Source organism: Phocoena phocoena, chromosome 11, assembly GCF_963924675.1.
Source record: "Phocoena phocoena chromosome 11, mPhoPho1.1, whole genome shotgun sequence".
Taxonomy (NCBI): domain Eukaryota; kingdom Metazoa; phylum Chordata; class Mammalia; order Artiodactyla; family Phocoenidae; genus Phocoena; species Phocoena phocoena.
Window position 1 is genome coordinate 99,870,371 of NC_089229.1, and position 24,254 is coordinate 99,894,624.

At 41.9% G+C, this 24,254-nt stretch overlaps 1 protein-coding gene across 3 annotated transcripts in view; it reads left to right on the forward strand.

Annotated features, from left to right (window-relative positions):
• The first annotated feature begins 20,691 nt into the window (after window positions 1–20,691).
• Window positions 20,692–24,254, forward strand: part of WNK1 (WNK lysine deficient protein kinase 1) — a 132,953-nt gene continuing 129,390 nt past the window's right edge. For all 3 annotated transcript variants that reach the window (XM_065888287.1, XM_065888288.1, XM_065888289.1), the window contains exon 1: window positions 20,692–21,453. In XM_065888287.1, coding sequence (XP_065744359.1) covers window positions 20,692–21,453 — 762 coding nt within the window. The remainder of the gene's footprint in view (window positions 21,454–24,254) is intronic.

Here is a 24,254-nt window from a genome sequence, read left to right on the forward strand (position 1 = left end):
TGTCTTTTTGCATTGAATAGCATTTCACTGGTTTGGCGTTTCTGACTGAGGGATCCATTGGCTGTCTTTGCAGAAAGTGGGGGAATTTTTCTTGGAGTATACCTGCACCAGTATGCCCACCTTGACTTAATCGTATGGGGGTCTACAAGTCTTGTTCATAAAATGTGTCGAGCTCGAGGAAGAAAAGGTAAGAAGATGAGTTTATTAGACCTTGGCAAAACAAAACAAACAGAACGCCACAACCGAGCAAACAAGCTCACCCACCTGTGGTTCCCTCCGCGGCTGACACTTTACATTCCCACAGCGTTTTCCTTGTATATATCACTTAGCATCTATCTTTTGTTAAAGGGCTTCTTGATTTTGTTTGTTTTTAAAGCTGCTGTTCTATCAGGTTGTAAATGCCTGGAGAGGAGGATCTCCAGACATCCTGCCTTGTTTTCTTCACAGTCAGGGATGATATTCAAGGTAGTTAACACCCAGTACAGAACAGGAACCAACCAAATCAAATGGACACTGGTCTCAGCAATTTGTACAGCCATACTGGTGTATACAGCTGAGTATGTTTTCTGCACACAGAAGGCTTCCAATAAACGATTGTTGGATTGAATTTCATTGGTTTGGTGTCCTGGCCCTGGCATCTAATGGCTTTCTTTCAGAGTTCAGGCTACTTTTTCTTGCCAAGATATGACCGTAACCATTTTTCCTCCTTGATTTAATCCTGCAAGAGTCTTTGAGTAATTGTGAAGAACTTTGTGAGTTCTTCAAACATGCACTGTCCAATATGGTAGACACTAGCCACATATATAAGGTTGCTAGATAAAATATAGGACACCTAGTTAAATTTGAATTTCAGATAAATAAAGAATAAATTTGTAGTGTAAATGTGTCCCATGCAATATTTGGGATATACTTAAACTACAAAATTACCTGTTGCTTATCTGAAATTAATAATTAACTGAGCATCCTATATATTTATTTGCTAAATCTGGTAACCCTACACATGTGGCTATCTAAACTTAAATTAATTGAAATGTAATAAAAAATTTAAAATTTATTTTCTCAGCCTCACTGGCCACATTTCAAGAGCTCTGTAGCCACATATGTGGCTAATGGTTCCCATCTTGAACAGCACAGATATAGAACATTTCTATCATTGCAGAAAGTTTTACTGGACACTAACTTTGCCAAGCAAACGATAGCAGGAAAGTTTTGTGTATTTTACACATTAAAAAAAATATATATTTGGAGCCTAGAAGACCCCTTCTAACATAGCCAAGAAGCCACTTCTTCATGTTTCGGTTTGTTACTTTCACTGAATATGCAGGATATTTGTTCCAGATAAATGAGCCTGTATGAGAGAAGCAGCTCCTGCAAACCTACGTTTTTGGACGCTGTTGTCCTGCTTTTCTCCTGGGACTACCAGGAAATGTCAGCTGTCAGATCAGAGCAAATCAAAATTTAAAGAGTCCTAAATGAAAAATAAATGTGTTGTTATTTGACTTAATAGTCTCATTATTCATAGATTTTCTTAAATTGATAAGCAGATAACATTATCACCTAGAATATTTGTTTTATAACCCAAGTCTGTGATGAACCTGGTAAACACGGCAGAAGTCTTCCCTCTCTTAATTAGCCTTTTGGGAGAAAACCTGTTTTGAATCACTGCCTGCAGCCCCGGGAGTCTTATAAGGAGCAAGAGTAGATTAAGCTCTGGGAGGGGCACATGCCGAGAGCTGATTTTTACATATGACTTGGTGAATCTCAAACAGAAACTGGCTAACATGCCAGATGGGACCAGCGTAAAAGTGACAAGACTACATCAATGTCAAGGGCAGGGATCTAAAGGATTTGACATATTAAACAGTTGTACACCAAAATATTATAAAAAACAAAATTAAAGACAAATGACTTAAGTTTTAAAATTTTGCTATGTGTGTGACAGAGTTGATGCCATCTGTACGTAAGAAATTCTCACAGATCAATAAGAGAAAGACAAATGCCTCAGTAGAAAAATGACCAAATAATAGGAAAGTCACAAAATAAAAAATACAAAAGGCTAATATACCTTTAGTGTCTAGAATAGTGACTGTCACATAGCGGGCACTCAGTAAATACCCACTGTCTGAATGAATGTCTACGAAAAACATTTGATTTCAGGAATAATAAAGAACTGCAAATTAAAATAACAGTGAAATAAATTGTTTTCACCGGCCAGGTTTGTAACACTGAAAAAAAAAAAAAAGTACCTGGTGTTGGTAATGGTGAGGGGAAATGTACCAATTACCCACTGTGGGTGGGAGGGTAAAGTGGTATCAACTTTTCAGTGGAACAGTTGACAATATGCAAAAAGCTTTGTCTAAAACCTTTGACACAGCAATTTATAGGAAGTTATTATGAGAAAATACTTACAAATGCCCAAACCTATGTGTACAATAGTAGGGTAGGTGATATACATTTTTCATTGTTGCTTCTTGGGTCAGTCTTTTAACATACCCTCTAGGGCTTAGTGGTTGGTGCATAGACATGGGTTACATCCAAGTCAGGCCCCTCCTTCCACCGAATTATCCAAGTGGGAGATGGAAGAGGAGTTCTGTCTTTGTCCTTGGCATGCTGGCTGTCAGGGTGGGCTCTAGAGCTGACAGCGGCTGTGACCTCCACTGGAATGTGGCCAAAATATAGAAGTAGAAATCAGACAGACAGACAGAGGGAGAGAGAAAGAGAAAGTGTTCTGGTGAAACTTGAGTCAATAAATCTAGTCAACTTTAAGGCCAGTATACTTTCTTCCTTTCTGTGGTTTTGTGAACCAGTTAATTCTACTTTTTTGCTAAATTTAGCATGGGCTTGGACTTCCACTTCCTATCAAGATGGAGTAAAAGGGGCCAAATTTACCCACCCACCAGAAACAACTAAAAATCTAGACAAAATATTTTTTTTAAATAGCCATTTTCGAGATATTGGACATAAGGCCTGATGAAATGGGGAACAAATGAGGTAAGCCCTGTGAGTGCCCAGCCTACTGCCTTGAGAGATTTTCCAGATGGTGGCATGGAAAGGTGGAATCTGGGTAGAGCCTCGAAGATTCCCTGAGGTGAGGAGCTGAAGCTAGAGTCCAGAGAGACCAAGACAGCTAGAGTTTGCAAGACAGAATACCAGATGGGAGAGAGCTACACACAGACAGAAAAATGACAACAACAAAAATCTAGAGATCTTCAGAGGGTCCCCCTCACCAGCACATGAATGTGAGGAAACTGTTCGAGGTCAGGGAAAGAGCCACCTGAAAGTATTACGCGAACAGTAACAAGAACTCATACAGGGCCTGAATAGTGCCTGTTCCCACTAGCCAGATTGGAAATCTTATAATTCACAAGTCATTAGGCAAAGTCCTCAGAAGGATTTTGCCTCAGTTGTGGGGCAAAATTGGCTCTTGACTAAATGCCGCCCTGGTCCTGCCTAACAAATTAAAAAAAAAAAAAAAAAAAGACTCGAAAGGATCAAATTGTTTCCAAACAGCTGTGCCCCAGAACAAACTCAAGAATGGGGACTACAAAAATATCCAGCACTCAGCAAGGTAAATTCACAGTGAATGGAATTAATGAAAATGTACTGGGCATACTGGGAAATATGACCCGTAATGAGGAAAGTAAACAAACTGACTCAGAACTGATGCAGATATTAGAATTAGCAGGCAAAGACATTAAAACAGCTATTATAACCGTTCCCTAGCTTCAGAGGCTCAAGGAAGGATTGACTACGTTAAGTAGAGATGTGGAAGATATTTTTAAAAGACCCAAAATCAATTTCTAGAAATAAAAACTGTAATGTCTGAGATAATGAGTATACTGGATGGGATTAACAGCAGATTATTCACAATGGTTCCAAAGTCCATCCATGTTGTAGCATGTGTTAGTACTTCATTCATTTTCATGCCCGAATTATATTCCATTGTATGGATATACCACAATTTATTTATCCATTCATTGGTTGATGGACGTTTGAGTTGTTTCCAGTTTTTGGCTATTATGAATAATGCTGCTATGAACATTCAGGTACAATGTTTTGTTTGGACATATTTTATTTCTCTTGGGTATGTACTTTGGAGTGGAATTTTCCTAAGCTTTTTTATCCTCTTATCTCCATTTATCAAATATATAAATAGCATAATTCCAGCTAGAGTTGCTGGAATTGCATGGTAATCCTGTGTTTAACCTTTTGAGGAAGTGCCAGACTGTTTTCCAAAGCAGCTGCAGCACTTTACATTCCTAACAACAGTGAAGTCCAGTGAATCTATTTTTTGTTGTTGTTGCTTGTGCTTTTGGTGTCATATCTAAGAAACCATAGCCTAGCTAAAGCTCACAAAGATTCACTCCTAGGTTTTCTTCTAGGTGTTTTATAGGTTTTGCCCTTACATTTGGATCTATGATTCATTTTGAGTTAATTTTTGTGTATGGTATGAAGTGGGTATTCACTTTCTTTTTTTTTTTGTCTGTGGCTATCCAGTTGTCCCAGCACCATTTGCTGAAAAGATTATTTTTTTCCATTGAGTGGTCTTGGCATTCTTGTTGTCAACTTATCACAAATGTGAGGGATTATTTCTAGACTCAATTCTATTCCATTGATCTGTTTAATCTGTTTATCTGTATCCCAGTACCACCTTACCTTGATTACTGTAGCTTTGTAGTATGTTTTTGAAATCAAAAATGTGAGTGCTTATATTAATTCTTGATTACATTAATTGCATTAATTCTTGCTTACATTAAGCTAAAATATGTCTCCTTGTAACTTCTCCCAGTCTGCCCTTTGGAGACACCCAGTTAGTTTGTCTAGAGAATACATGTGCTTATACAGCTTTGTGTTTTAAAAATCCCAAATTCTTGGACTTCCCTGGCAGCGCAGTGGTTAAGAATCCACCTGCCAATGCAGGGGACACGGGCTCGATCCCTGGTCCGGGAAGATCCCACATGCTACGGAGCGGCTGGGCCCGTGTGCCCCAACTACTGAGCCCATGTGCCACAGCTACTGAAGCCCGTGCACCTAGAGCCCGTGCTTCCCAACAGGAGAGGCCACCGCAGTGAGAGGCCTGCGCACCGCAACGAAGAGTAGCCCCCGCTCGCCGCAATGAGAGAAAGCCTACACACAGCAACAAAGACCCAATGCAGCCAAAAATAAATAAATAAAAAATATATCCCAGATTCAGTGTAAGGAAAATTCTTGGATCATCATCTGCAAATTTAGTTTCCTCTCTCAGGATTTCTGCCCAGATTGCATATCTTTATCAAACATAAAGAGAACGAAAGAGCACCCTTAGCACTTGCTATTTGCCCAGAAAGGTATACTTTCAGATAGGAAATTTCTTTCTCACCAGCAAATACGAGGGGGAAGACATCCATAAGATCCAATGCCTTGGTCTAGCTGGACATTATACTTTGGATGTAAGAGAACCCACTGGTCTAGTTTAGTCACTGGCTGGGTGACCAGGGCCACACGCTTCCCTTTCTGTGTCTTTGTTTTCCCACCTGTTTTATCCCTTCCCCCTCCCTTCCTCAGAGGGAGTGTGGGAAAATGAAAATAAGGGTGCGACTATGTGAAAAGCTTTTAGTTTGAAAGATACTAGGAAAATACAGGATGCTATTAGAGTGGATCTGTCGTGAACAATAACCATTAAAGACCAATTAACACATTTTAAGAATTAAAACTACAGTAAAAGAACCAGGTTGAGGGACTTCCCTGGTGGCGCAGTGGTTAAGAATCCACCTGCCAATGCAGGGGACACAGGTTTGAGCCCTGGTCCGGGAAGATCCCACATGCCGCAGAGCAACTAAGCCCGTGTACCACAACTACTGAGCCTGCTCTCTAGAGCCCGCAGGCCACAACTACTGAAGCCTGCGTGCCTAGAGCCCGTGCTCCACAACAAGAGAAGCCACTGCAGTGAGAGGCTCGCACACGGCAACAAAGAGTAGCCCCCACTCGCGGCAAGTGGAGAAAGCCCACATGCAGCAATGAAGACCCAACGCAGCCAAAAATAAATAATAATAAATTAAATTAAAAAAAAAAAAAAAAAAAAAGAACCAGGTTGAGTATGTCATTGCATCACCTTTCAAACACAGACATGCAAACCCAGCTAGAAAACTGTTTAGTCCTAAATTAAATGTGAGGATTAGGACTGCTGGCCTCGTTTAGATTCAGTCACTCAAATTGCCACTGCAAGTTCCGCGACTACTGTCAATTTTTAACTGTGCAGTGGACTCTTGTCAGGATTAAGCAGGTCAGACTTTATTCGACACAACATTGACTGTCCCTGGTGCCTTATTTTTACCTGAAAAAAAAAATAAAGAAAGGCCTTTAAAAAAAAAAACTCTGATTAATAATAAATACTGAAAGATTATAGTGTGTTAGAAGCTGACAGGTATCGTAGTATCTAAATGGATTGACCTTTAAATGGAGCTTGGCTCTCATGTCTATTTGTCACGATTTCCTACTTATTTCCTTCCCTACTTTTTCCCCATTGTCAACTCTTGTTATTCTCAGTGATCACAGAAAAAAAAAATATGTTAGTTTGAGGGACTTAACCTGCCAGTCTGTGTTGTTTTTGTCACATTATCTCTCCTCCTTTACTGAAATATCTCTCTTCTTCCTTGTTCTTTTTTAGTTAAGGTATAATTGACATACAACATTATATCAGTTTCAGGTGTCCAACGTAGTGATTTGGTATTTGTATATATTTCAAAATGATCACGGAAATAAGTCGAGTTAACATCTCTTAACTGAACTGCTTCTAATCGGGCTCATTACAGAGCCTCTAACAGTAAGAATTAAAGGCTCTAATACAAGCTTGTACCGACAAACAGAATCTCATTAAGAAGTTCGTTTTGGTCCTCCCCCCAGCTCCTCAAGAGAACGCGCTGGTGATAATATCCAGTCTAATTGTGTATTTTCTACATGTGATTACAACGCAGCAGGACTATCGGACTGCATAAAGTTTGAAGTGTTCTTCTCATGAAGTGAACTGTCATTAGTATTAGTGAAGACAGAAACCAATTTTTGGAAAGGAGGAATGAATATAAAGATGAGTTAGGGCAAATTGGATGACTGGGTGAGCCACGCTGGGATGCAGAGGTAAAGAAATTGAAGCTCTATGTCCTATATTTAGTATTTAAATAATGATAATTTAAAAGATCTTTCTTAAGGGAAGTCTGTTGATGTGCTAGGCCTGGAAGAGAAGAAGGATGTCTCTGTCATAGTGGAGTCAGCTCACATTTTTACCCTTTCTCTATTCCCCACTGCACATAGCTTCCACTCATAGACCTGGGGATAGCGACAGATCTTCCACAAGCATCTTGTATCTAGTAGTGAAATATTAGCAACAACTTAAAAGTCCCAACTGAAGTAGTGTTTAAGTAAGTTTTAGTTCAGCCATGTGATGAAAGATTATGCTGTCACTTAAAATAATATTGTATATTTAAAAATTAGTGATAATTTTGATGGAAATATGATTATAGTGTTAGGTTAAAAAATAAAACATGCTCATGAAGTAAAAAAAAAGAAAGGAAGAAACGTACGTAAAAGTAAAAGCGGGGCTTCCCCGGTGGCGCAGTGGTTGAGAATCTGCCTGCCAATGCAGGGGACACCAGTTCGAGCCCTGGTCTGGGAAGATCCCACATGCCGCGGAGCAACTGGGCCCGTGAGCCACAACTACTGAGCCTGCGCGTCTGGAGCCTGTGCTCTGCGACGAGAGGCCGCGATAGTGAGAGGCCCGCGTACCGCGATGAAGAGTGGCCCCCGCTCGCCGCAACTAGAGAAAGCCCTCACACAGAAACGAAGACCCAACACAGCAAAAATAAATAAATTACTAAAAACTCCTACCCCCAACATCTTCTTAAAAAAAAATGTAAAAGCATAGAAAAATATCGGAAGGAAATATATCAAAATGTTAATGAGGTTATCTCTCTGTGGTAGAATTATGAGTGGTTTTTACACGTTTGTTTTTTTTTTTTTGCCTATCTCTATGTTGTAAATTTTCTAAAAATAAAATGTATACTCCTGGAAGAATAAAACAATGACGGTTAGTTTTTAAAGAGTTAACAAATATAATGGTTTTCTGGCCTTTATAGAGATAAAATAATGTAATTTTTAAAGTATGTCTTTTGCTGTTCTGATGAGTTTGTTTATAGACCTAGTTTGTTTTTTGTGTGTATGAATGTGTGTGTGTGTGTGTGGTGGGGGGGTGGTGATCTTGGATACACAGAGTTAAATTTAACGTTTTAAATTAATCACATGGCTGACATCGGCTATGACCAGGGCCCCTTCCCAGGTATTGCAGAGGACACAATTGTTATGAGGCACAGACCTTGTTTACAGAAGGCCTACATCAGATGTGGAAAAAAAGGCTTAAACATGTGGAAAAGTCAATAACAATCCCCATAGCAAGCTGATAGGTTTTTTCAGAAGTCCTTACATGATGTTCCGTTCATGTAATTTGATGACCAGAAGATGCTTCTTGAGAGGACCTGTCCACTTGAAAACATCTTAGTCAGTCTTTTTTGGAATGTTTTCTGTCTTTAGGTAATAACCATGTGTCACAGGAATCTGCAGAGGTAAGATTTTTTCCCATTTATTAAAAAAATTGAACCAAAGTTTATTTGGCAATAAGATAGGGGCTAAGTCTCTACAAGGGCTTTAAATTTCTCTTTGGGCAGGGTTCAGCCTTTTGGGCCCCTTCTAATTACTACCTGTGACTATTTTTTCTAACCAAGGTCTAGCCCTTATGTCCTGATTCTTGGGTAGCTGATCCAGCACTTCAATCTGTCCTGGTTTGTTACAGGCAGAGATAAGTGATAAGATTCCCCAATCCTATTCTGTCATAGCTTAACACCTCTGTTGAAGCTCGGGGATAAGAGCTGCAGAGATGCACGGATGGAGAGCTGACGTCAGCCTGGCAGTTGGAAAGGCCTAGTGTGACAAGCTGCTCCCAAGGTTCACTAAGCTGTGAGGCAGCACCGCCTTGTCTTTCTCTAGGGAACCCCCGCGTTCCAGACCTAGATTCCGCACGCACATCCCTAACCTGGCTCTTATTAGCATCGTGATTTGTGTTAGTGTTTAGCACCCTTATTCAAGAATTAAATCATACTGCATATAAAATGTGAAATCAGACATGCTTCCTCTCCAGTGGTCTAGAGATTCACACAAAAGAAATTGAGAAGTATTTTAGGAGAGGGTGAAAGTAGTGGAGGGTGAAAGAAGTAATCATTTCAGGATTTTCCTAGAGAAATTATACAGAAACGTCACCAGAAGTCCCAAAGGGAGTAGGTTGAAGTAACTTGCCACTCTGACAAAGGAAAACCAACTGGTTATGAGTTCAGTTCAGTGAAGGGCCCGGCTCTGCTAGTCTCATCACTACAGCCCTAGATGGCCCAGGTTCCTCTTCCTTCATCACCTGCCCCGATTGTTTCCTTGTATTGTGTATAATTTTATGAGCTTTGTGATTAAGTTGGAGAAAAATGAGACTACTATTTAAGGACTCTTAGTATTGTCTTAAAATAATGTATACTTCTGTACTCTAGATCATTACTCAGTGTAGAACTTGGAGCTCTTTACCTAATTCTCAGCTATTCTAAGAGAGCAAATTTACAATGTCTTCAATTGGTCTAAACACATACGGACATTTGGAAGATGAAATATTATTGCTGCTGTTACTGAATTTGCTGAATACTGTTTCTAGTTACAGAGTAAATCTGACTGTGGAGATTAATTAAGCAACATATGTTCAGTAAAATCATCATCTTAAGAGTCAGAAAGTTAACACTACATATAAAATCATGAATGTTAAAGTAGCACATATAATTTTCCTTGATCATAAATGACTAATTTTGGTAGAATTATATGCCATTTAAAAAATCTGCTTTATTGCAGTGTAATCTATGTACAGTTAAAATTCACCCATTTAAAGTGTACTGTTCAATGAGTTTTGAATGAATAGTCACCTAACCGCAACTAAAATCAAGATAGAAAACATTTCCTTCACTCAAAATGTTCCCTCAAGGGACTTCCCTGGCGGCCCAGCAGTTAAGACTCCGTGCTTCCACTGCAGGGGGCACGGAGTCCATCCCTGGTCGGGGAGCTAAGATCCAGAATGCCCCACGGTGCAGCCAAAAAGAAAAAAAAGAAAGAAAAAAAGTTCCCTCGTGCTCCTTTGCCATCAATCCCCATCCCTCCTCCCACCCCCTCAACCCAGGAACAGATCTGTTTCTATAATTTTGCCTTTTCTAGATTGACATATAAATGAAATCTGTCGTCTTTTGTGTCTGGCTTCTTTGAGCTAGCATAATGCTCTTGAGATTCATCCATATTACTGTACATATCAGTAGTTTGTTTCTTTGTATTGTTCAGTAGCATTCCATTACATGGAAATACCACAGTTTACTTACCCATTCATTACCTTTTGACAGGTATTTGGTATAGTTCCAGTTTTTGGCTATCATGAATAAAATTACTCTGAAATGTCTTTGTGTGGACATACATTTCCATTTCTCTTGGGAAATACCTAGCAGTGGATTTGTTGGATTATATGGTAAGTGTATGTTCAACTTTATTAGAAAGTCACACTATTTTCCAAACTGGCTGTACCACTATATTCCCATCAGCAACGTGTGATAGAACCAGGTGCTCTGCATCCTTGTCAACACTTGGTATTCTCTGTCTCCTTTAGTCATTCTAGTAAGTATGTGGTAATATTACACTGTGGTTTTAATTTTCACTACATCAATGACTAATTATGATGCAATACATCTGTTCATGTGCCTATTTGTCATCCATTTATCTTCTTTGGTAAAGTATCTGTTCAAATCTTTTGCACACTTTTTAAAAATTGCACTATTTATCTTAATGTTGAGTTGTAAGAGTTCCCTACATATTTTGTTTACAAATATTTTTCCAGATATTTGTTTTGCAATATTTATTCTGTGGCCTTTTCGTTTTATAACATTTCTTTTAAAAAACAAATTTAAAAAATTTTTATGAAGTCCAGTTTAACAATTTTTTCTTTATGTGCATTTTGTGTCCAAAAATTCTTTGCCTAACCCAAGATCACAATGATTTTCTCCTACGTTTTCTTCTGGAAGTTTTACAGTTTTAACTTTTATATTTAAGTGTATGACCCAACTCAAGTAAAGTTTTATGTACTATATGAGGAAAGGATTTGCCACCCAATTGTTCCAGCATTATTTGTTGTAAAGGCTACCCTTTCTCCTTTGAATTACCTTGGCACCTTTGTCTATTTGTATTTTGGCACTCACTATTCTGATCAACTGATCATTTGTCACTCTTTAAGTCAGGACCACACTGTTTTGATGACTGCAGCTTTATAGTGAGTCTTGAAATCAGGTAGTATAAGTCTTTCAACTTTGTTCTTTTTCAAAATTGTCTCTGCTATATCAGGTCCTTTTATTTCTATGTAAATTTAGAATCAGTCTGTCAAATTTTTTTTATTTTTAGACTCCTCCATTATATACTGTCTTTTTTTTTTTTTTTTTGGCGGTATGCGGGCCTCTCACTGTTGTGGCCTCCGGACGCGGCGCAGGCTCAGCGGCCATGGCTCACGGGCCCAGCCGCTCCGTGGCATGTGGGATCTTCCTGGACCGGGGCACGAACCCGTGTCCCCTGCATCGGCAGGCGGACTCTCAACCACTGCGCCACCAGGGAAGTCCCATTATATACTGTCTTAAAGTATTACGGTGGCTGTATTTTCCTAGTCTCTTTTACACGTAGGTATTGAAAAAATCAGAGCAGTTTTCTTTTCTTTTTTGGCTGTGTTGGGTCTGAGTTGCGGCGGGGGCATCTTTCATTGCGGCCACGGGCTCTTTTGTGGCGTGCTGGCTTCTCTCTAGTTGTGGCTCAGGCTGCAGAGCACACGGGCTCTGTAGTTTGCAGCATGCAGGCTCTCTTGTTGAGGCACATGAGCTCAGTAGTTGTGGCGTGTGGGCTTACTTGCCCCATGGCATGTGGGATCTTAGTTCCCCACCAGGGATTGAAACTGTGTCCCCTGCATTGGAAGGCAGATTCTTTACTACTGGACCACCAGGGAAGTCCCTGTCAATTTTCACTTTTAAAAAGTCTGCTGGGATTTTGATTGAGGTTGCATTGAATCTATAGATCAATTTTGGGAGAACTGACATCTTAACACTATTGAGTGTTCTGATCCAAAACAGGATATATCTTCCCATTTATTTGTCTAATTTCTCTCAGTAATATTTTGTGGCTTTTAGTATATAAATCTTGTGCATAGTTTGCTAAATTTATTCCTAAGTATAGTATGTTCTTGACACTATTTTAATTAACATTAAATTTATTTATATTTTTAAAAATAAAAATTGTATATAGTCTTGATGATTTGATATATATATCCATAATGAAATTATTAGTATAGTAAAGCTAATTAACATATCATCTTCTCAGATAATTACATTTTTGGATATGATGAGTTTGCCTGAAATCTACTCTCTTAGCATATTTTCAGTGTTCAATACAGTATTATTAGGTATAGTCATCATGCCTATAATTAGATCTCTGGACTTATTCATCCTACATAACTGCAGTTTTGTACCCTTTGACCAACATCTCCTTGTTTCCTCCACTGCCACTGACCCCCATTCTTATTCTTTGCTTCTATGAATTCAATCATTTTTTTCCCCCAGATTCCATATGTAAGTGAGATCATATAGTATTTGTCTTTCTCTGTGTGGCTTATTTCACTTAGCATAATGTTTTCAAGGTTCATCCATGTTGCCACAAATGGCAGGATTTTCTTTTACCGCATGGCTGAATAATATTCCATTTTGTACATATACCTCATCTTCTTTATCCATTCATCCATTGATGGACACTTAGGTTGCTTCCATGTCTTGGCTGCTGTACATAGTGCTACTATGAACATGGGAGTGCACATATCTTTCTGAGTTAGTGTTTTCATTTCCTTCAAATAAATACCCAGAGGTAGAACTGCTGGATCATATAGTAGTTCTATTTTTACTTTCTTGAGGAACCTCCATGCTGTTTTCCATAGTGGCTGCACTAAGTGACGTTCCCACCAACAATGCACAAGGGTCCCCTTTTCTCCACATCCTTGCCAACACTTATTTCTTGTCTTTTTGGTGACAGTCATTCTAACTGGTGTGAGGTGTTATCTCACTGAGGTTTTGACTTGCATTTCCTTGATGATTAGTGACACAGCACTTTTTCATATACCTGTTGGCCATTTCAATGTCTTCTTCTGAAAAATATCTATTCAGGTCCTTTGCTCATTCTTAAATCAGGTTGTTTTTTTGCTGTCGAGTTGTATGAGTTCCTTACATATTTTAGATATTAATCCCTTATCAGCTCTATGGTTTGCAAAAATTTTCTCCCATTCTGTAGGTTGCCTTTTCATTTTTTTGATCACTTTCTTTGCATTGCGGAAGCTTTTTAGTTTGATGTAGCCCCACTTGTTTATTTTTGCTTCTGTTGCTTGTGCTTTTGGTGTCATACTCAGGGAATCACTAGTTTCATTTAGTTGTTTGTATTTTCTTGTATTTCACTGAATTTCTTTAAGAGGATTATTCTCAAGTTTTGGTTGAACCGTTCATAGATCTCCATTACTTTGGGATCAGTTATTGGAGCTCTATTATTTTACTGTGGTGATGGCATGTTTACTTGATTATTTGTGATCCTTGTGGCCTCGTGTTGATGTATGTACACTTGAAGAAGTAGGCACCTCTTCTAGTCTTTACAGATTGATTTCGACAGGGAAAGCCCTTCACCAGGCAGCCCATCCAGAGATTCTGGATTGCACGTCTGTTGGTTATCTCCAGGCTTGCTCTGGAGCCCTTCAGCAAGCGAGTCTGGTGCCTGGGTCAACAGGTGGGCAGGCCTAGTGCCTCAGTCCATCATGGGGTGGGCCTGAAGCCTAAGTCCACTGGGTTGAGCTTGGCACTTGGATCCATGGGGCGGGTCTGGTACCTAAGGCTGTGGTGGTAGGCTGAAGACCTGAGTCCACAGAGGCAGGCCTGGTATCTAGGACTGTAATATTAGGCATCAAGCCTGGTCCCATGGGGGCTGGCCCAGTGCTGAGGTCTGCTGGGGCAGGCCAGGGCTCTGGTTCTGCTGGAGCTTGGGGCCACAGGGGTCGGTCTGGCATTGGGGTAGGCCTAGTCCTGGGGCTTTAGTAAGCTCAAGTGTTCATTTCATTCTCTTTCTCCCACTGGGAGGGTGTCTCTCTTCACACTGGGCTGCCTGGGGTTGGGGAAGGGGTGACAGAGATAATGTGAAGCTGTCTTTCCTTCCCTCCTCAATGCATCTTTTCTTACTTCTTGCTCCACCCAGGTGCTCTAATCCCCACCTGGAATCCTTAGCTCTTGTGAAGGTATTTTTGCATGTGGATATTCGTTCAAAGTGATGTTTCTGTGAGGGGACAGTCACTGGAAACTTGCTGAAGTCTGAAAGCCAAGCGATATATTAAAAATTTTTAAATTTTAGATTGTCCATTGCTTGTATATAGAAATGCAGTTGATTTTTGTATATTGACCTTGTATCCAGTGTCCTTGTTAAATCACTTCCTAGTTCTAGCAGTGCTATTTTTCTTTTACATTCCTTAGGCTATCTGTGAATAAAGGCACTTTTACTTCTTTCCTCATTGTCTGCATGCCTCTCATCTTTAATCCTCTCTTGTTACATTGAGCAGGACAGCCAGTACCATGTTATATAAAGTAGTGGGAGTGAATATTCTTACCTTGTCTGCCATCTTAGAGAGAAAGCATTTGTTCTTCCACCATTAAGCATGATGTTAGCTCTAGGTTTTTTGTAGATGAACTTTATCACATTGAAAAAGTTCCCTTTTATTTATAGGCAGTGGAAGGATTTTTTAAATAATGAATAATTGTTGAGTTTTGTCAAGTGATTTTTATGCATCTATTGAGATGATCATATGATTTTTTTGTTTGTTTGCTGATATGGCCAATCACACTGATTATTTTTGTATTAATATTATGTTTATTATTATATCTTGAGATAAACCCAACTTGAACATGATATATTATCCTTTTTTAAAAAATATCACTGGTTTTTATTTACTAAAATTTTGTTCAGGATTTTTGTATCATGTTCATGATAGATATTAAACTGTAATTTTCTTTTTTTTTTTTTTTTTTGCGGTACGCGGGCCTCTCACTGCTGTGGCCTCTCCCGTTGCGGAGCACAGGCTCCGGACGCGCAGGCTCAGTGGCCATGGCTCATGGGCCCAGCCGCTCTGCGGCATGCGGGATCTTCCCGGACTGGGGCACGAACCCGCGCCCCTGCATCGGCAGGCGGACTCTCAACCACTGTGTCACCAGGGAAGCCCTTTTTTCTGCCTTCTTTTGATTTAAGTATTTTTTAATGATTCAATTTTATCTCTACTATTGGCTTATTAATTATAACTTTGTTTTATAATTTTAGTGATTTAGTGTTTACTGTATATATTTTTAACTTATTATAATTTACCCTTAAATAATATTATGCCATTTCACAGGGTTAAGAACTTTATAATAGTATCCTTCCATCACTCCATCTGTCCTTTGTGCTGTAACTGTTATCCATTTTCTTTTATATATAAAAGTAATTTATAAATTTATAAAGGTAAATTATATACAATACATTATTATTATATTTTCTTTAAATTGATATTTATCTTTTAATGTGATTTAAAAGAATGCTTTTCTATTTCCCAACAAATTTATTTTTTCCAGTGTTTCTCATTCCCTATTGAAATCCTAATTTACTAATCCATCTACTAACATTTTCTTTTCCTAAAGAACTTAAAAACAACCACTTTTATTGTAGTGCAGGTCTGCTTGCAATGAATTCTTTCACCAAAAACACACCCAGGTTGGGTGGGGTGGTGGTGGTGAAACGCTCCAGCAGGTGTGTTTTGTAATAGCTTCCTAGGTAATGCTGATCAATCTCTTCTTGTGAGAACTTGTTATGGCCTGGAAGATGGTATGGATTCCCATATCATTTTGGTGGGTATTGCCCAGGCTTTTTCTCTGTGCATTTAAATACATACAGAAACATAATTTAAAAATATAACATATGATCTAATACCTATTATTCTGCAACTTGAGTTTTTTACTATTTTTACGTGACCACATATATATTTACTTCCTGCTCTTCTACTGCTGCGTGGTGTTGTCAAAATTAAGTATACCATAGTTTATTTTCTTGTCAACATACATGCAGATTGTTTCACTTTTTGGTTACAAAGCTGTAGTGGACCTTCTCATTTTTCGTGCACACGCGCAAGTATTTCTCTCAGGTAGGTACCAGAAAAGGAGACTGCTGGATCAATGGCTATGCACATTGTACATTTTAACTAACAAATTGCCCTCAGAAAAGGTTGTACTAATTTATGTTATCATTAATAGCACGAGTTTCTCCATACCCTTGCCAACACTTGATATTATAAACCCTTAAAAATTTTGCTAATTTTTTTGAAGAAAAAATATATATCTTATTTTAGCTTGCACTTCCCTAGTTACTGGATTCCAGAATTTTTTCAGTCATTTGCATTTCCCACTGTCTCAATTGTCTTTTCCTATCTTCTCCCCCCTTTTCTATACAGGTGTCTTTTTCTCTGCGGTTTAAGGTGTTATCTATGTATTTTGGTTATTAGCCTTTTGTTATATAGGTTCTAAGTTTTTCTGCCAGCTCATCATTTGTGCTTTATTGACCAGAATTGTCAACTTTGATAATAGTCAAATGTTTTTCTTTATGACTCTTGGATAGTTCTTTGAAGTCCTTTCCTATCCCATGTTCCCCTATATTTTAAAAATTCTTACAGCTCTTTTAAAAAAAATAGCTCTTTAAACTGTGTGGATATTAATTTTGTAAATGGTGTGAGGTAGACATCTAACCTAATTTGTTTTTCAAACTAATAACTAATTGATCAAGCACTGTTTATTAATCTTTACCCCACTGACTTGAAACGCCGCCTTTCTCATTTATGGGATGCTCATACACACATAGAACTCTAAATACACATGTTTCTGTATTCTCTCCATTATCTATGCTTATCTCAATACCATACAGATTTAATCCTATGGTTTTCCAATTTGCTTTGGTATAGGGCAAGTCTCATCCCCCTTTATTTCATTTATAATTAAAAAAGGTTTAAAAATCTATTCTTCATTGTTTAACTGTCTGATTCTCCCTTCTTCCTTGAGTTGCAAATAACAAGGAGGTAAAATAAGAAGTATCATAGACAAGACAAAAGAGCATGAGAAATGAGGGAAAAGAGACAAAAAAGGAGGAATTCTCTTAAGATGGTATTTTTTTTCTCTACACTTCAGGGTGCTACCCTATAAATTATGCCACATACAAAATAAAATAGATTTTGTGTATTCATCCACTGTCTAAATCAAAGGTATCTCTGGCTTTCATTGCTGGCCAGTTACCAATGGCAGGGACCATGTAAACATAAAATGTGAATGGATGGGAACTAGAAAGAAATATGAATCAACGTGATAAAATGAATAAGGACTAAAGTGAATTAAGAACATGGTGAGAGAGAATAAAATACTTGTATTCTTAGTGTGGACCTACCCACCAGGAAGTCAGATCTCTGAGCTTAGTGCATCCATGGTGTCCTGGGTTCTTTCTCCTACCTGTTGATATCTTATATGGATTACAGAGAGGTCAATTCTTTACTTGATAATTGAAGTGACAGAGAAAGGAAAAGAACTATTAGGGATATAATAGTAATGAGTAATAGAAAATACCATGCTAACTGAAAGCGGGTAAGTGTTGAAAAGGGAGCTGAACAAATAAGTGTCCATAGTAAAATATTCACATAAACAGTTTAAGCTTTAAATCTAACATTGTACCTGTTTTCCTGGTGAAGCTAACATAACCCAAGTAGGAAAAGCTGTCACATGGGCAAGCCTAGTGTTAAGTCAACAGTTAAATTATTTACAATGAATTTAGTTGTTCCCTGCTGAAATAACATGTCAATAGGGCATGGTGGTTGTCATGGGACTTGTGTCCAATGCAGTGTGGCCAAAGGTTCATGGCCCAGTAAGCAGGGCCAGGTAGTAATAAAGGCTTTTAATGACCATTCACACAGAAATATCCTCATTTTTTTAATGGTGCCAAAACACGAACATTGTGATTTACTGATCTCCCTTTAACTCATCAATTTATAATTAGTTGTCTCATGTTTTAAAGTAGACTGCTTTTCCTAGTAAAGCAACAATTGTGCAAGTTCTAAGAAGCTGCCTCAAGAAGTACCATACAAATGTATTTTAAAGTCATTTCTCCCCTTGCTTTGCACCGAGTTTACGGTTGAGACAAACCACTTAATACATATACCATAATGATATTTGCCGTTACCATAGCAAACGAGTGAAGGGGATATTCTTTAAAACAATGGAACTCTAATATTTGAAGACTCTAGTGGCCCCTACTAAACTCGCATCTTAAAATGTTCATAATCTTCCACCTTCATAAAACCTAACCATCGGTTTTAAAGCAAACTGTTTTTGTATACCTCAAAGGGTAGCTTTTGATAAACAAAAAATTGAGAAGTAGTGTAACTATTCTACGTATCAGATGAATTGCTATGAATTGTAGAGACAAACTTCTCCAAGTGGAGCTCATGCAGCCCGTTTGGGCTTTGCTAGGAAACTAAGCGCTAAGGAATCTTACGTCCGGCTGCTTCCAACCGCTGTCCTCCCTGTGCGGCCGCACGGGCCGTGCGCTCCGGAGCGGGTGCCCAGCGGGCTCGGGGGTCCGAGACTGAGCGGAGCGCGCGCGTTCGGCGCGGCTGCGCACGTTTCAGCACTTCCCGCTCCTATCGTTGGGCTAGACTTTCAACCGCCATCTGGGTTTGGCTTCCTCCTCCGTCGGGCGCCCCCTGGTGCTCATCACCTGCACCATCTTGAGTGGCTGCGAGGAGCAAAGGTCCCGGGAGCCCAAGGATGCTTTCGAGAAAGCCGCACGTCCAAAGCCGTGGTGTCAATCACACGGGTACGTGCAGGCACCTCTAGAGGAAGCTGGATGCTGTTTTACTAAGCACCAAGCAAACACAGGCGGACATTAAGTTTCATCCGAGTCAACTCGGCCCTCAAGTTTGTGGTAAAAGACGCAAAGATACGTTAGACCCCGTCTCTTCTTGAATCCGCCCCCTCCCACGCGTGCTGCGCGCTTTTTCCGGGCGGAGTTCGCTGTGACCCTTGACTGCAGTGGGGCGGCCCGTTTCTTGAGAGCCAGAATATCTGTCCTAGGCTGGAGCCGAGGATGCGGCCTTAAGTGCCATGGAAGGGAGGTTCCCTAACCTATCCAATCAATGTTATGCACAAAGTCTGTCGCCCCAGGAAAGGGGTCCAGCTCCCCCGGCTCTCTGCCCACGCCCCGGTCGCGGCACCAACGCCGCTCCACATTAAACAGGAACAGCAGCTCTTTTTCCATCCATGGCAACCCCAAGAGCTCGCTCTCGCCTTGGCACAGCATGGTGGGAGCCTCTCCCCTTGTCCTGCCTCCCTCTCCTTTTCTTCTCCCTTCCTTCCTAACACAATTAATGCCTAAGTCATGATTTTCCTAGCTAGCGCCCACTGAAGGATGGGGCTTAGCGACTCACGGTGACGCTCCCATCCGCCTTCCAGAAGGGGAGGTTTCAGAGAGAACTACAGCTCCCGTCAGGCATCAGACTAAGCCATCGCAGGGCATCACGGGAGTCGTAGGCGCCTTCCTCCTCTGTCCCATTCATTCCTCAAGGCGCCAACTACAAGTCCCAGTGGGTCTCGGGGCGGGCACGCCTGCGCGAGAGCCCCGCGAGCGGGGTGGGGGTGGGGTGCCCCGTGCAGCGGGGGGCGGGGCTCGAGCGGGCTGTGTGGAGGCTTCAGACACCCGGCGCCATTTAGCGCCGAGTTTCGCCCGCGGACGCCGCGTTTCTCTCGCGCCGTCTCTGCACCCGTCTTCGTGACAGAAGGTGCCCAACCGGGTGACTGCCCTTCTTCTCCCGGCCCTCCTCGGCTCGGAGGAGCAGCAGGCTCGGGCCCTCCCACGCCAGCCCTCCCTCCGTCAGCCCCCGGCCCCGGCCCAGAGAGGACGGGGTCCGCCCGGCCCGGGGCGGGCGGCGAGGCCCGGGGCCGGGGGCCGCTCCTCCGCGTCGCGCGTCGGCCCCTCGCGTCGGGCGATGGGCGGCCTGTGAGGCCGTCCAGCAGGGCGGGGAGGAGGAGCGGCCACCCGCCTGGCCGCGAGCCCCGGCGCGGCCTCCCCTGCTTCCGCGCCGAGCCGCCGCCGCTCGGGGGTCCGCGCGCGCCGCCGCCTCAGGGCCCAACCCTCCCCGTGCCGCGGCGGCGGTGGGCAGCCGGGCCGCCTCCGTCTGGACTCGGTGCGGGCCGCCGCGCCGCCCCCATGACCGCGCGCCCCCGCCGCTCCAGCCCGCCCGGCAGCCGCTTGCCGCACGATGGCTGCGGGCCGTGAGGCGCCAGCCCCCGTGCCTCCGCCCCGCCGCCGCCCCCGACCAGCGCGCCTCGAGAGCCGCAGCGGCCGCCGCAACCGGGCCCGCGGCCCCGCCTCCCGCTCGGGCCGCCGAGTCAGTGCTGAGTGAGGGGCCGTCGGCCCGCAGCCTCGCCGCCCCGGGCCGGCCCACTTCTGCGAATTCGAGCCGCCCGCCTCGTTCCCGCTCCCACCATGTCTGGCGGCGCCGCCGACCAGCAGAGTAGCGCGCCGGGCTCCCTGTTCCTCTCGCCGCCGGCGCCTCCCCCCAAGAATGGTTCCAGTTCGGACTCCTCGGTGGGAGAGAAATTGGGTGCCGCGTCGGCTGACGCCGGAGCCGGCAGGACGGAGGAGTACCGGCGTCGCCGCCACACCATGGACAAGGACAGCCGGGGGGCGGCCGCGACCACCACCACCGAGCACCGCTTTTTCCGCCGCAGCGTTATCTGCGACTCCAACGCCACGGCGCTGGAGCTGCCCGGCCTCCCGCTCCCGCTGCCCCAGACGAGCGCGGCCGCGGTGGTCCCGCAACGGAGTCCCCCGGAGCCCCAGCGCGAGGAGACCCTGACCCCCGCTGCCGCCCATGTGGCCCAGCAGCCGCCCGCCGCCGCCGCCGCCGCCGCCCCCGGGGAGCCGGTCGCCGCGGGCCCAGCCGCCGCCTCGGCCCCGGGCAGCGCCGGCAGAGACCGCCAGGTTGCCCAGCCCGGCCACGCGGGGAGCAAAGAGGAGCCCCCGTCGTCGAGAAGTGGCAGCGGCGGCGGCAGCGCCAAGGAACCCCAGGAGGAACGGAGCCAGCAGCAGGATGACATCGAAGAGCTGGAGACCAAGGCCGTGGGAATATCCAATGATGGCCGCTTTCTCAAGTTTGACATCGAGATCGGCAGGGGCTCCTTTAAGACGGTCTACAAAGGTCTGGACACCGAAACCACCGTGGAGGTCGCCTGGTGTGAACTGCAGGTATGCCCTACCTACTTCTTTATTTCTCGTTGGTTTGGATCCCCGATTTGGCTCGGTTCGGCCAGTTTGCCGAGTTCGCCCTTTGCATGTCTTTCTCTGATTGTTTGCTCCGAAATGGGGGGAGCCCAGCTTTTGGAAGAGAAGCCAGAATTTGGGGCATGCACCTAGGTGTTTGGATAGGATAGGAGTTAGTATTGGTAGCCAAAGAGATTTGCTCCTAGGGAGGAGTGATGAAAGTCATCCTGATACAAACGCATTGTCTATTCGTCATTGTTTTACTCGTCTGGCAGGAAACGGAATTAGTGGGGAAGTTTTTGAGTTAGGAAAGTACAGTCTTCTTGCCTTGTGCTCCTCGGGGGGTCTGCAGTGATGAGCTGCTGGTGTGTTAGATGCGTGTTTCCGTTGCTGAGATCAGGCTGTCCTTTTAGATTAAGGACGACCTTGTTCCTGACTGACTTTCCTTTGGATATATCTTAGTTGGTGATCACACAGGCATTTAATAAAGTGTAAGAAAGGCTTCCTTCTCTGGATAAATAATTTGGGACTAAAAAGTTATAGTAAGTGGTTGATACAGTTTCACCTAATGGTGCATAAACCTTATGATAGCTAGCAGTGATCTGACGTTGTTAATTAAAACTAGTATGTCTTCAGCCCATTCACTATACTGTGCGTAGTACAGGAGCTTATGTAAAATTGTATATGTGCTTTGAGAGTCGTAATGTCATTATCGTTGTTTTAACTTTGTTGTAAAAAGTTTTTAAGCCAGACTCTCCCAGGAGTACAAAGGAGTCACAAAGCTTCCTTTTTCACCTCTCTGGGAGGTTTTCATGGTGTAAATGAAATGATTTTCATGGTGTGTCATCCTGGTTGACAAGGATATTCTAGGTTTAAGTAGCTGGGTTTGGGCTACTTGTTGCTTGACCTGTAGCAGCTTGATTGAATGTTGTCCTCACCTGGAAGTGAACATACATTAGGTTATTGGAAGAAGCAGAGTTGAACTGAATGAAAAAGCCACTTAACATTATACATGAAAAATGCCAGTATCCATATTCTTGCCAAGAAAATGGACCAAGCTGAATTAGGATATGAAAGTACCTGAGTGATCTAGGAATTTATCTATTATCCATGAACTAATATGTTAACACTTAACCCTTTGAATGCCACCTTCCAAATGACCAAGGCCATATCAAGCGTGAAGGGAAATTAACATGTGGAAGGAAGTAAACTTCAAAACTGACGGGTTTTTTCGGAATGTAATTTCTTAAGTTTTATAGTTAGAGATATAGAACGTCTAAGGCACTGTGAAATAAAACCTACTCAATTTTATAGTGTTTTAGAGTTGGGAAGGTGGCAGCCCTTTTTTTAAAAAAAATTGTGAAACTATAACTTTATTCTGGTCAGTCATACTCAAAAACTTAGGTCTGATTTCTTTTGGTTTACAGGCGGACACCTGTTTCTTTTTTGTACCTCAGGTGCTTATTGCTACTGATCCTGGATTTTATTCTTCTATAGTTTCATGTTTGAATAGGTGCTTTTTAACAGTTTTTTTTTTCCTTAATTAGTTACCTTACTCTCTTAAGACTAGACCCAAGTAAATGTTGAGCACCTTATGGATGCAATGTGTGTGTTTTCCTTTTTTGTCACTTGGAATTTTCTGATAGTTTATTATCCTGAAACTAATGATACAGTGGGGGAAAAAACCTCAATTTGTCTAATGTCAGAATAAGAATTTTGTCTAAGCTTCTCAGTTTTTCCTAGAACTGATGACTTTTTAGATTTTTGTTCTCTACCTAGGCATGGTCATGGTTAAACAAAAGAATATCTGCTATCCTTACATATAATAATGTCGCTATATCATTTTTACGTTAGTTCAGGGTTTGGCTGGAGAACCAAATGAATCCTAGTTCATTTGTTTGGTACCCTGGTTTGGAACCTTCCATATATGTCATTTGACCCTACTTCTACAATTTTTCATTTTGGTTTTTAAAATGTGATTATCTTAGCCCCAGGATCCTTTATAGCAGTAGTTGGACAGTGTTTATGATTTTTTGGCCAGAACTTTTGCCTAATAACCTATTCAATATGTTAATGTTTGGGTTTTTGTCTTTGGATCTAAACTGAAGGACAAGCCAAGGGATTACTAAATCACTGGGAAAAAAGGAAAGCTTTTTTCACTAAATGTATATTTATTAATATGCATATTTTTCTGTAGGAGGACTGGAGAAATACTGTGTTCAGTTGTCGAGTTAAAAATCTTGTGTATTAAAACTGGAAGAGATCTTAGGTTATTCTGCCCAGCTGCTTATTTGATAAATAAAGAACCTGAAGTCATAGAGCAGGTAAATGACTTGCTTGGGTTGATAAAGAACGGAAATTAAACTGGTTGGGATTCTAATAATTTGAGAAATGTTAAAGCATTTGTAATACAGTAGATGGTTAATTAGTAAATCTCAAATGAAGCTGTTCTGTTTTGGCGTGGAAGTTACTGTCAGATCTTTGGAGAAATCCTATCCTGTAACCATGGCAAATTCCAGACTTCTGATTTGGGTGTTGATTTTATCACTTCAAATGGAGAAATAAATAGGCTTTTTGGGGTGGAGAATGGGTGAGTGTGGTATACAAGTCAAATTTGTTTCCATCAAGCTTATTTTTAGAGTCACAATATGCATAGTTACTTAGTAAAACAAATATTGACTCTTAATAAATAATATGTAGGTAATACTTTGATACCACAGGATTTTAAGAGATAACTGAGATCTTTTAAGATGAAAATTTCTTTACGTGGTTTTATTAGGTAGGCT